Raw genomic sequence first — 13,655 nt, forward strand, 5'->3', positions numbered from 1 at the left:
CTAAAGATGACAATGAGTTGGGTGGCTGTTGTTCTGCCGGAGGGCAGGAAGGCTCTGCAGAGGGATCTGGACAGGCTGCATCCATGGGCTGAGGCCAATGGAGTGAGGCTCAACAAGGCCAAGTGCCAGGTCCTGCCCTTGGGTCACAACAGCCCCAGGCAGTGCCACAGGCTGGGACAGAGTGGCTGGAAAGGACAGCCACTCTTGGGGGTGCTGGTGACAGCAGCTGAACATGAGCCAGGGTGTGCCCAGGTGGCCAAGAAGGCCAATGGCATCCTGGCCTGGATCAGCCATGGTGTGGCCAGCAGGGCCAGGGCAGGGATTGTCCCCCTGTGCTGGGCACTGCTGAGGGCACAGCTCGAGTGCTGTGTCCAGCTCTGGGCCCTCCCTGCAAGAAAGGCACTGAGGAGCTGGAGAGAGTCCAGAGAAGGGCAATGGAGCTGGGGCAGGGTCTGGGGCACCAGTCCTGTGAGGAGCAGCTGAGGGAGCTGGGGGTGTTTGTCCTGGAGAAAAGGAGGCTCAGGGGTGACCTTGTCACTCTCCACAACTGCCTGACATGAGGCCGTGGCCAGGTGGGGTCTTGGTGTCTTCTCCCAGGAAACCAGTGACAGAATAAGAGGACATAGCCTAAAACTGTGCCATGAGGAGGCTTAGATTGGACATTAGGAAATATTTCTACACAGAAATTGCTATCATGCATGGAAACAGGCTGCCTAGGGAAGTGGTAGTGTCACCATCTCTAGAGATATTTAACAGATTTGTAGACATAGCACTTGGGAACATGGCCTAGTGGGACTTGCCAAGGAAAGGTTAACAGTTGGAGCAAATGACCTTAAAGGCCTTTTCCAGCCTAAATGATTCTATGATTCCAAGTCTGTGTCAGAGTTCCCTCCCCTCTGTTAGCTAAAGAGATTTGATGATGCACTTTCTTAGAGATACAGATGAAGGTAAAGAGAGGAAAAGATACAGATGAGAGGCATAGAAAGGAAAACATATTTAATGGGAAATGCTAGTAAAGAATATGCATGACAATGACTCTGTCAATCTCGAATTTTAAAATTAGGAAAGCCTTATGCTTCCCATTGTCCTGTGGGGTTTTTTTTTCAGTAGGATGTATGCTATAGTTTTCAAAATACAGAGAAAAGGTCCAGAGAACATGACTCCATCACTCCTTAACAAATCCTCACTGACAAATTCCTAGTAGAAAATTTACATGGTTTTAAGATATTATCTCGTGCAGACTTTGATCATAGGCAATTTTTGAAACATATACATATACCTATACAAAACTCATGTCTACACTAACCACATCTCACAATGCACAACATACAAAGATTATAAATCATGGTATAGCATATTTTGAAGCATTTAAAACTGCTTATTGTGACTTTCAGAAGCCACAGTTCTGGCAAACTGTATGATGCTCTTGAAAGCGTCTTTTTAATGCAAGCATGGATAAGTACTTCAGTGATACATGGATTAAAAATTCTATTAAGTTTATCATACTTAGAAGAATCAAACTCAAACCATAAAATATAAAATACCTCATGGTTTTCACTTGAGTGTTTCAATGCATAGGAGAGATCCATCTCAAACACCTAATAATTTTTAGATGGAGAATTTTTAGATACGGGGATGCACATTTTCACGTTAAATAGGAAGTGCTCCAATACAGCAGTATTAGCAGTAGAGAACTAAAAGAGTACTCCACAGTATGAGTGAAGTTAGTGAATGGCCAGTATGTAAGATAGATTACAAAGCTATCCAGGCTGGAAATACAGAATTCAAGAATAAAATCTATGAAAACACTAACTTACAGAACATTAACTGGTAAATGATTCTTCACACAAGTGACATTCAGAGATTTTACTAAAAGATCACTTGTAAACTGGCAAAAGTGGTTGGATTATCATTTGATTAGAAATATTTAACATCATCATTTTTGTAATTACACCAGAGTAAAAGCCTCTTACTTTGATGTACACAAAATAAGAATGGCGTTACAAGAATCTATTGTGGTCTCTGCTCAGAGGTGCTGTACTTCTCAAAGACAAGAAAAAAGGCGAGACAAAATCTTCTCAAGTTTAGGAGATTACAGGTCATCACAAATCATTCCCTTTGCACAAGTCATTCGTTCCCTTTGCAGCTTGCCATCTAGTATATAAAAACATTATTCAAGTGTTTCAGAAAAGCAAGTTTTAGAAACAGAGCTTTCCTGATCTCTTTTCTATTGCATCCACTACCTGTTTCTGGTTGTATTACAGTCTTCTGCTTATCAGATTTGACTTTTCAGCTTGCCATATTACACTCTGAAGTTCCAATCTTTCTTACAAAAGGAATCGAGATACCTTTCTAACATCTAATATCAACACCATCTACTACCTGTTAAGCATTACTGTCACAACAGAAGGCTGTTGTGATTTTCAGTGCCACTACAAACAAGTGAGATGGGAGAACTCCATTAATAAAGTACCAGATACCAATTTTTTCTGATTATCAGTGATTGGTCACACACAAGCTTTGAAAGTATTTGAGGATATTCTTTGCCTTCAATTTATGCTCCTTTTATATCAAGTAGTATCTTGCTGTTACAGCCACTTTGAAAGATTGCATTTTGTCCAGACTGCTATCCTTATTTCTCTGAAGATATTTACAATTTTTCATCCTTTCTATAATATCTTGCTTCCACTGATGCTTAAATTTATCTGATTTTTAATTGCTAAGTAAGATCCAGAGTTTTCCAGGTAAGTTTTGAAGACAAATATGGATTCTTTCTTATTTTCTTTCTCTCGCATCACATTATTTTTAAATAGAGATTTGTTTCGGGCTGAAGACCTGCCCTCTCATTTCTCTACAACAACTAAAAAAATCCCAAAAAAACAACTATGTCCAATTATGTTTAGTTTTGCTAAAATTAAATGCTTTAGAAAAACTGACCATATACTGTGGTTTTTTTGTTTTGGTTTTTTTTTTTTTTTTTTGGGTAACCTTTTGAGTCTAGTTCTTCCATCAGTCACAAAAATGAATAACAACCCTTAGAACATAAAATAATCTCCACTGTTCTATGTGTCAAACACCTTCTCCTGTCTCTGTGAATGTGTAGGTACAAAGATGAATGGTTGCATGGCAATTCCATCTGTAAGTGTTTGTGTTTATCCAGCTTCTATGCAAAGTAGTCCTTAGCAGTAATTGTAACAAAACTGAAAGTCACATGGAAGAATACAGTCATAAAAAAAAAAAATTTAGATAAAATAAAAATATATTAAAAGGCTATAGGAAATAAATTTCGAAAGTGCTTTTGTTAACTGAGGTTTTAGGTATACTTGCCTTACTTTACTGCTGAGGATACCTACTATGCATATACTTTCAAAAAAGTTAAAGCTTGTATTCATATTCCCCCCTTTTATTTTAAAATAATAAAGTCTTCATACCTTTTTCTGATACCACTTAGAGGGCATGTTTGCAATCCCTTAATTTGTTACAGTTGCCACTGCTAGTTCAGCAGTACTTTAATGAACATTGATAATTACTGCCAGCATTAAAATTGAAAGTCCTCTGAGAGGGTTTGGATGTTAACTGGTTAAGGCCTCCTTATGCTTCGTATTCCTAATGCTTTTGCTGTCACAGCCCTAGGGAGTGAATAAGTTCAGTCAATAAAGGCTGGGTTTTTTTTCTAATCAGTCTTACTTTTTCAGAAGACATGAACTTGCCACAGACACACAAGATCCCTTACTTGTAAGGCTGCCATAGGCATGGAGCAGACATATGCTCCATGCCTATGCATGGAGCACCACCATAACTATCCATGTCCCCTTTCAAAGAGCACCACCATAACTATCCATGCCCCCTGTCACAGAGCACCACAATAACTATCCATGTCCCCTTTCACAGAGCACCACCATAACTATCCATGTCCCCTTTCACAGAGCACCACCATAACTATCCATGCCCCCTTTCACGGAGCACCACCATAACTATCCATGTCCCCTGTCACAGAGCACCACAATAACTATCCATGTCCCCTTTCCACTACATCTACCAGGCACACAGGCACCTCTCAGCACCTGCCATAGTCCATTTCCTATCAGAAATCCAAATGTCTAATTAAAGGAAGTGTATCTAATCTCATGTGTATTTTCACCCAGCAGTGACCCATAGAGAAACTCCACTTTTTATTTTCCATTCTTTTTGCTAATGATTTGTTATTTTATTCATATTTCTCTTTAATAAAAGGACACTGAGCCTATAACAGGAGTGTCTCCATTATGGCAGTTACCATTTCCTCATGTATTGGTATCACAACTCGAAAGGGGGAAAATCATCTGAGAGGTGGAACCTCTTTATAATCACAAATTAATAAAATTCCAAGTAGAAGAAGACAGACTGTGGGAACCTTATGCTTTCAAACCTAAACAGCTAGTACCCTGTCTTCTGTAGCAGGTTTTGCCTCCAAGTATTTATGGATGTTACAATTCAGAATGTTACATTTGTTCAGCTGTGCATGCTGTACTGTTTGCCTCTGCCAGCTGTGATAGCTTATTCCTCTCCCCTGCAACAGAGATTTCTTTAGCTGCAAGAAAGCTGCCCATGTGAACTGAGGAACGAAAATCTGACAGCAAAAACTGGGGCAATCTTTCTGGAGTCGTGTGTTCAATGTCACCATCTAGACATCATCTCTGAGGCAGTGCAATCAACAGGGAATAGTGCTGTGTGTTCTTCTCATTACACATGCTAGTAATTGAAATGTGCCTACTGCCAGCACAGCTAGCTAGAAGTAACAAAAAGTGCCTCTGAACAATCAGAACACTTGTAGGTACCTTAAAGACAGTAAGCAAGATACAGCTCTGGATTACTGATTGTACCATCTCTGGACTCCTCTGGACTTCTTTTGATTTAGTGGTCATGTTTAGAATGAATGTTTAGATCGACATTGATCTAAGGAGTTATACCTTCACACTACTCTTCCTAAAGCTTTTATTAAAATACAAGCACTTTTCCATAGTTAGATTTGAAAAAACTATTCTGGCAAGTTGTGTAAAGCAGTGTAGTTTAAAAGAATTGTTTCAAAAGTTTTCAGTTTCAGTTTTTCTTCCTCATTGCTGGTTTAATAGGTAAAATTCCTTGGTAATAACTTGAAGATCTACCTATAATTTAGAAGAAACTGGAACACTGAAGCAGTATGCTCAACTTAATGAATATTATATCAAAGACAGATATTAGTCCTGCAAGACATGGCTCTGTATAAGGAACTGAATAGATGACACAACTCAGGCATGTTGCTTGTTGATAGTATCCATATTCATTAAAATATTTTGATTGTGAGGTGAGGGATCATAATTACTTACACTAAGTCAAAGAACACAAGACAGCAACTTGTAGAATTTAATCTGACAACTATTCAAACTTTAACTAATGAACTAAGTCACCAAGATGGCACTTTCCAGCTATCTCTAAAAGCGTCCTACCAGTACTGATGACATGAGCAAAGTTGGGATGAAAAAATGAAAAAGATGGTTGAGTTCTTAAAAATCAGGGCCGTGGAAAGCCAATAGTTTAAAAGGAGTGTAGGATCTGTCACAGAATCGTACAATGGCTTGGTTTGAAAGGGACCTGAAAGATCAGCTGGTTCCAATCCCCCTGACACGGGCAGGAACACCTTTCACTGGATCAGGTTGTTCAGAGCCCCATCCAAGCTGGCCTTGAGCAATTCCCAGGGATGGGGCATCCACAGCTTCTCTGGACAATCTGTTCCACTGCCTCACCACTCTAAAAGTAGAGAATTTCTACCTTAAGTCTAATCTAAACCTACTTCCAGCTTGAACCCATTTTCCCTCATCCTGTCATTACATGCTCCTGTAAAAACTCCATTTCCATCTTTCTTGTAGACTCCCTTTACATACTGGAAGGTGGCAATTAGGTCATTCTATTTAATGCTGATATTCACACATTATTGAAATATACAAGTTTTAAAAAGCACTTTATTTGTCTCTCGAAGTTCCAGAAGGGAGAGATTTTTAAATCACAAGGACTAGCTTTTGTGGATTGATTATGCAATTATGTAGGAACACTGTGTGCGACAGGAGAAAAAAGCTATTGTTAATGTCAAGTCACACACCAGACCAATTAATGGTATTTACATTTTTATAGAAACTATATTTCCCTAGTATTACAGAGAAGGGATACAAGCCTGCAAATACTTGAGCCTAGTATAGTATATCCAAATAACATCCAGGCCATCTCAGATGACTTTGAACTTTAATGCTGGCAGTAATTATAAATGTTGATGAAACTAAAGTATTTCTGAACTAGCAATGGCCACTGTAGTGAATTAAGCACCCTGAGTAATAAAAACTGACCTTTCACACTTGTATGCACTAATATTAGAAATGTTCACAGGATTAGGCATTGTATGAAACAAGTACTGTGATTTATAAAAAAAATTACTCAGAAATGTCTACATGTTTGTAGTGTCAAATCATAGTTCTTCAAACCAATACAGTCATAAGATAGTTATTGTTAAGAATATTATTTTAAATGAAATTTATTTGGGGTACATCTGCATTTAAACTACATGAAAAAATGTTTTTAACATAGCAAAAATTTGAAGTGCCCTATCATAGCCACTTAGTGAGTCAGCTGAACCTTTGTCAGAGAAAGCAATTTCTTAATAATTTCTAAAGCACTTCAGGTACCCAACAATTCAGACATTAGCAAAGAATAACAAACAACAATACACATACAACTAAAAAAAAATCAAATTTGAATTTGTTTTTCACTTTTTACTTTTTTTTTGGTGGCAATTATATCTCCATAGGGCTGAACAAAGATCTGGCAGCTTATTAAACAGATAATAAACACTGGCATTAAAACATTTTTCTTCAAAAAAGATAAGGCACTCAAAGCTCACAAATATTCTATTAAATTTAGAAAGTGATTTGCATAAATAAAATACACTCTAGAGAGCTGGTAAAAATCAGTAGGAAGATTCTGTGATTTAATTTTACCTCCAGTTCCAGAACTGTACCAGTTCTGAAGCACTGAGATGCTGCAGTAGGACTTCCAACACTCAGCACCAGAGCAGAACAGAAATCACCAAGATCATATTTACGTATTTATCAGTACTCACTGGGGACATTCAAACGGTACTAGAGAGTTAATAAAAACCCAGAACAACTCAAGTAACTATATGGACAGCTGCCATGTAAAATTCATGGTTGAAGTTCCAATTGCTTTGTGATACATTTTCTTCAACGGCTGCTAACGGTTGCAAAAGTAAGATTCTTCCTGCTTCATAAACACTTGCCAATATTAATATAAAATCTAACAAATAATAATTAATAAAATCTAAGAATAATAATAATTAATAAAATTGGACAACATTTATTGCCAAAAAGTTTTTGTGAGTAAATATGAATGGAAAGTAACATAAGAAGGGTAGGATCAAATCAAAATTATTTAATTGCAAACTTCAAGAAAACAGGCCCATATTATGAATCTGGATCAATCTGCAATTAAGCTGGCAGACATAGTTATATAACTGTAAATATAGCTATTATTTTCCTTCCTTGCTAACCCTGGTTTGCCATTTGACTTGACGGTGACCTTCGGTTGAGAAATAATCTTAAAAATATCTCACAGGGCATGAAACCTTAACTTGAGAGACAACAGCTTTGTTCTGCAGTCAGGTGTATCTTACTGGGTCATCTCATAGAAGTCTTGTTGCTTGTCTGTGCCCCAGTTTCTTCACTGAACAAATACATATGCCTCTGTACACAGGATGCTATTTTTTTTTGATTTCTACAGCTGAACTGTTCTGTGTATGTTCAAGTTATATGAAAATGAAAATATAAAGAGAAGGAGGAATGTATTTACTACAGGTATAAAAAATTTACTATGTTTGGCAGAAGAGAAGAAAATTAATTTTCTTTATAATAATCTTAGTATACATTAGTATTACAGAGTCATATAAAAGCACTGAAACTAATGATGTCACAGTACTTTGAAGAAGTAGAGTAAGTAATAAAAATAATTTAATACAGACGAGTAAAACAGCTTACTAAATTTTTAGTAGTGATCGATTAGGACATAGCAAAGAGATGCAAAATAAATTTTTTGCCCCTTTAGTTCTGCTAGCATTGATTTCTTGGAAGTTTCATGTATAAATTTCGTTTTTCTGTGTATTTCTCCTGACAATGCCACAAAATCAAAATAAAACTTGACAGAGAATAAGCTAAACCTTCAGCTAAAAGTGATCTTTCAACCATTTTCATCCCTGGTGCAGTCTTCAGGACTATTCCCACACACCATACTCTATTATTTCTTCTTCTGTTAACCAAAATTCTCTCATCTAAGCTAACATGGCGGGCCTCAGGAGAGTTCAATTTCTGGGCTGAAAACAATGTTCAGTTATTTGGAAGAACCCATTCTCCCAAAGAAAAACTACAGATCATGAAAAAGCTTTCTCATCCTAACATCTCAGGTTTGCTATTAAAAATTGCCAGATGTTGAGTTGTTAAGGTCAATTAGGCCATACTTAAGATGAATATCACTCAGACATGTACAAATAAGTATATATTTCTTCTATACAGAAAAAAATACAAATAAGTAAAGTTTGATCATGGGAAGCAGAAAATATCAAAATGTCAATTTTAAAAAGAGACATACACCTGTGTGGTTTATACATATGCTGTGTTTGAAAAGCATGCATAAAATCATATGTTACAAGTAATGCAGGTGATTTTGTTTCTTTAAGAACTTCTCCTAAGTTGTAGGGCATTTTGATGAAACAAACCCCTGTCATATCTGTATAATGCCACCAAGAGAAATAGAACATTTCCAGATTCTTCTGTTGTAAAATAGGGGAAGGTAGGCAGGGTTGGTCATTTTGGTAGGTCTGCAGTCCATGCTAAGTAAGGATAAATACTGGCAAATGAGACATTAAATACAAGTGAAAGCAAGTTTCATGAAAGAAGAAATTGAATGTTCTTGCTGTGCACACTTTTCCTCATCCATAAATTAAGGACAAATCGCCATTAATCCAGTGTGCATTTCTTTTCCAATTAAAAAAATGTACATCAGAATCTGCTTACTGCAGCTGTAAATGTCTCCATTTCACTGTTCTGATTTACTCCACTACAGGTCTATTTTTGTCTGGTACATGACTAGCTGTTGCTGTCCTAGGTTATGCTGGGAGAGACCATTCAGGTCAAGGACTGAATGCAAAAGTCCTGCAGAATAAGTTGTGAAGAAGTAGCAGAAATCCTAAGGTTGCAACATTTATTAGACTGACATGGCAATTATCAGTTCCACTGCCCATGATGTGGAACGCTGTCTGAGTGCGTGGAAAAGCGCTGGGGTAATCAGACTTTTCACCCCTTGCTTTTCCAGGTTGCTGTCAAATATGATGTGAGTTAATTCTCTAAGAAAGCTGCAAAACAGTAGTATTTTCTTACTTTTTAATTATCATATAGTGACAGACATTGGATGAGGGAAGGAGAGGGAATCATTTGGGGATAAAACACCGAGAGGCTTTTGTCTATCAGCAGCTGTGTATGAGCCATTAGCAGCTGTGCACACACTCTTGACTGTCGTAGGATAAAATCCTACAGAAAAGTGTCACTCCAGGTGGGGAAGGTTTATGTGTGTCAGCCCTCAACCAATCACTCTACAAGCATATTCCTTCCTATCCTGGTAGCTGCCCAGCCTTCAGCAATCCATCCTAGTCCATCTGTACTTGCCACCTTCTTCCACACTGGCATGATGTTAACATTTTCCACGCTAAAATCATCAACATCAATGGAAAATGGTGTGTTTGAGTCCACCAGGCATAAACACTCTGTTAGAGCTGTAATTGCTGAGGAAAGCCCTCAGATCTCACTCTGAAATACAGCCCCCCAATGCATCAGATTGACACTGTGCAAATGGTGGGGTGCAGACTTGCACATCTGTTTCTCTCCTAGATTTAAGCACCTGCTGTGTAAAGGACAAAGTGTGTAAAAATGAAGTGGAAAATGCTATTGAAAATACCACAGTCAAGCTTGGGAGGCTTTACTAATTCTTTCCTACTCTACTTTTAATGTGCAAAATGAAAAATGTGTCAAGGATGGGTAAAAAACAAACCTATGTCAAACCTATTCTAAATGGAAGGCCAGGACCTACATGTATATGCTGTAATATATGTTTTTGCAGGTAGACATAATGCTAGAGCTCTTCTAGTAATATCTGCACATATTGATTCTCCATCATTCTGTAACCCAAAAAACCTCACAGCTTTTGGGGTAAGTATCAGCAGCTTGCATTTTTCAGAGCAGAGACCAAGCTCCTCCTCGCTCATGGTTTATAAACAGCTCCTCATCATTTGCTCTCTCAGCTCTTACCTTACCCCACAGCTTCCCAATAACAAGATGCAATCACTAGGACAATGTCTGTAGAGATACTGAAGGCAATATATACCCTATTTCCTTTGAGTGTATGTAGAGTACCGGAAGCTAGAAATACCCACTGTTTCCTTTCTGTCTGACAGCTTTTTTCGGCTTTTTAGGGGCTTCTAAATTATAATTTATGTACTTAAATGTCAAGTGGAGCAAACTAAATGTGGACTCCAGTTTCCTACTGACATGCAAACAAAGGCCAAATCACCTCTTGGCATACGTGAAAAGGTTGTCTACGCACTCGGGAGCACCTGCCATTTTACGCCTTTCAGGGAGAAAAGGCAGGTGCCCCTAGCAGCACAGCCCTCCCGACAAGAACGGCATCCCTGGGTGGTCCAGCCGTGTTCGCAGCATCTCTCACGTCGCGTGGCCCGTTTTCAGTCCGCTCCAGCCTAAAGGACAAGGAAGAGCCGCTTGGTGGGAATGTCTAACCGGACCGATGTGATACGTCTGTGAAAACGAATGCCACTCAACAGCCGGCCTTCCCTGCTCACTCACACTCCCCCGATGTTCCCCTGTGCCGGACACACACTGCACTGTGAGCAGGATGAACCCACAACGCCTCCGCGACTTCCAGTGCCGCCCCTTGACTCCATGGCCAGACAGACCCCCGCCTCTTGCTCTCTCCCAGTCCGTCTGCTGCACGAGGAGCAACAGAGGCTTCCCAAGGGACCGCCGAGCCCGTGGAAACGCCCCACCGCATCACTCTCGGCCACTGTTTCTCGCTCGGGCGGCACAGGCACGCTACCACCCCACGCCTTGCCCCTTGCTCAGCCCAGGGTGAAACATCCACCTACGCGTGTTCCTGTGCTCCTGCGGAGGCGCGGGCCGGGCGCCCGGGGGGCCCCTGTCCCCTGTCCCCTGCCCGCGCTCGGCCCCGGCCCCTCCCTCCGGCGCTGCCCGCTCGCCGCGCGGCCCCTCAAGGACTCCGCGCTCAATGTCAGGCGGAGCGGGGCCGCCGGCAGGGGGCGGGCGAGGGGCGGCGGTGCCCGCCCTGCGCGGAGCGCGCTCGGAGCCGGCGGCGCTGCTGATGCCGGGCGGCGCGGCGGCGCGGAGCTCAGCCCAGCCCAGCCCAGCCCAGCCCTGCCCAGCCTTGCCCAGCCCAGCCCAGCCCAGCCCAGCTCAGGGCGGCACAGCCCAGCCGCGCCGCTGAAGGGCACCGGCTGCGGCGAGGCTTCCCCGCGCTCTCCGGCGGCTGGGGTGCGCCCGCCCCGCAGCATGGAGGCTGGGAAGCGCAGCTCCTCCGCCGGCAGCCGGGACGATGGCAGCGCTAACTCCTTCCCAGCCAAGCCGGCGGCCTCGGCGGAGAAAGCCCAGAGCAGCCCCGGCAGCGGCGGCGTGAAGGAGCATGGCAACTCGGTGTGCTTCAAAGTGGACGGCGGCGGGGGCGAGGAGCCCGTGGTGGGCTTCGAGGATGCCGAGGGACCCCGGCGGCAGTACGGCTTCATGCAGCGGCAGTTCACCTCCATGCTGCAGCCGGGGGTCAACAAATTCTCCCTCCGCATGTTCGGCAGCCAGAAGGCGGTGGAGAAGGAGCAGGAAAGGGTTAAAACTGCGGGGTTCTGGATCATCCACCCCTACAGCGACTTCAGGTTAGCGCGGGGCTCACGGCGGGCGGGAGAGGGGTGGCCCCGGCGCCTCGCACCTCGCCCGGCGCAAACTTCGGCGGGGCCGGGGCTCGGCTCGGCGCTCTCCAGCGTGCTGCACCCGGGACGGCCCCGAAGGCCCCGCGCCCGCCGGGGCGCCGCCCGCAGCCCCCGAGGCAGGATGCTGAGCTCTGTGGCTCTCCATCCCGCCGTCCCGGTCTGTCTGCGCCGCGGGGTCGCGGGCCGTCGGGCACGACTCTGCCCCGGGAGGATGAGAGCTCACCCGGGGGGTTACACAGCTGCATCAGCATCGGTAAAATCCCGGTGTCTGTACATGCCTGCCCGTCCCTGAGCACCCGGGGTGGAAACACTTGTTCCGGGGGTTGTGAGAAGGAAGTGCGTCTCTGTCAGAGTTACAGTAAAATAAGTTTATCCAGGTGATGTGTGGAAAACTATGTTTTGATAGGGAGACAGGTAAATGTGATGGCAGATTAGCATTGCTTTCACAGTAAGATGCATGGATGCAGATCTGGAATATTCAGACAGAAAGCAGTGCAAATAAATGCCCAAGAAGTTATAGTTCCCTTTAAAAATATATTTAAAGTGTAAGATTATTTAATTTCATACTCTCTGCTAGCTGGCTGTATACCTTTATAAATGTAACACTCTCTATGATATTTTCTGAGGAGCTATCGATGTCGTTAAGCATATTTAATCAACAGCTTGAATTGAACAACCTGCGTCTATATAAGTGAATTGCACCGGAGGCTGCGTTGAAAAAAAAGAAAATCCAGAATGTACAATAGTTACATAGATCTTCTAAGAAAACACTGGGTTAAACAGAACATTCTTTCAGTGAGAACAGGAAGACATACTTTCGAAGTCCAAGTTTCTGCGGGACTGCTTGGAGTGAGGTGTTTCACAATGAGCTGTGCTAGCACCTTGCAGCTGAGTCTGAGAGCAGTACAGCTACAGGAGTGGAGGAGCACAGCACAGTCAGTATGACTTGAAATCATGTTTCAAATCCCTACTTTTTTTCCTGGTTCCCTCAACTCAGTAAACTGCACTCATTCTTTTCCTGGGGTACCTTTTCCAGCTCAGCTGCATTAGCAGGTGCATTAAGTGGGGAGATAGAGCCAAGCACCTACCCACTCCCTTTCTACCAGCTAGAGAGGGATGTAGCAGGTCACATCTGGTGCTGTGGTAGAGTGCATAGGGCATTGGGGGGGTCTGATAGCCTCTTCCTTATCTGTGTATAAGCATGAGTAACTTTATTCACAGGAGGATTCTGTTGAAATGAATGAGGTTATTCTAGGGAATAATTTTCCTTATTCTGTTGTAAGCTTGGTTTCTGAGTGAGGTGCACACCCGAACAGAGTATTGGGCAAGAGGAGCTTATTTGTCATATTTTGCAGCATGTAACTTTTTAAGCTGTTCTGTGAAATAGGTGAAAAGCATGTTCATTCTGTTTCATTACAGAAATTTCTTCTAATTCTGTCCTAATTCTTCGAGTGGGAAGGTTCAGAGATCGCAGCATATGTTTCCCATTTTTTTTCAATAGGAGTAAACAGCACTGAATCCTTTTCAGTCCTGTTGCCTGCATATTATTAAATTAACTGGTATTTTCAGGTGATTTTTT

General features: G+C 42.1%; 1 protein-coding gene across 1 annotated transcript in view; it reads left to right on the plus strand.

The window, feature by feature from the left end:
• The first annotated feature begins 11,569 nt into the window (after positions 1 to 11,569).
• HCN1 (hyperpolarization activated cyclic nucleotide gated potassium channel 1) overlaps positions 11,570 to 13,655 on the plus strand; it is a 194,314-nt gene continuing 192,228 nt past the window's right edge. Inside the window, exon 1 of the mRNA XM_059873869.1 lies at positions 11,570 to 12,022. Within this exon, the coding sequence (XP_059729852.1) occupies positions 11,649 to 12,022 (374 nt within the window). The 5' untranslated portion in view covers positions 11,570 to 11,648. The remainder of the gene's footprint in view (positions 12,023 to 13,655) is intronic.

This window comes from Haemorhous mexicanus, chromosome Z, assembly GCF_027477595.1.
Source record: "Haemorhous mexicanus isolate bHaeMex1 chromosome Z, bHaeMex1.pri, whole genome shotgun sequence".
NCBI classification, from domain to species: Eukaryota; Metazoa; Chordata; class Aves; order Passeriformes; family Fringillidae; genus Haemorhous; species Haemorhous mexicanus.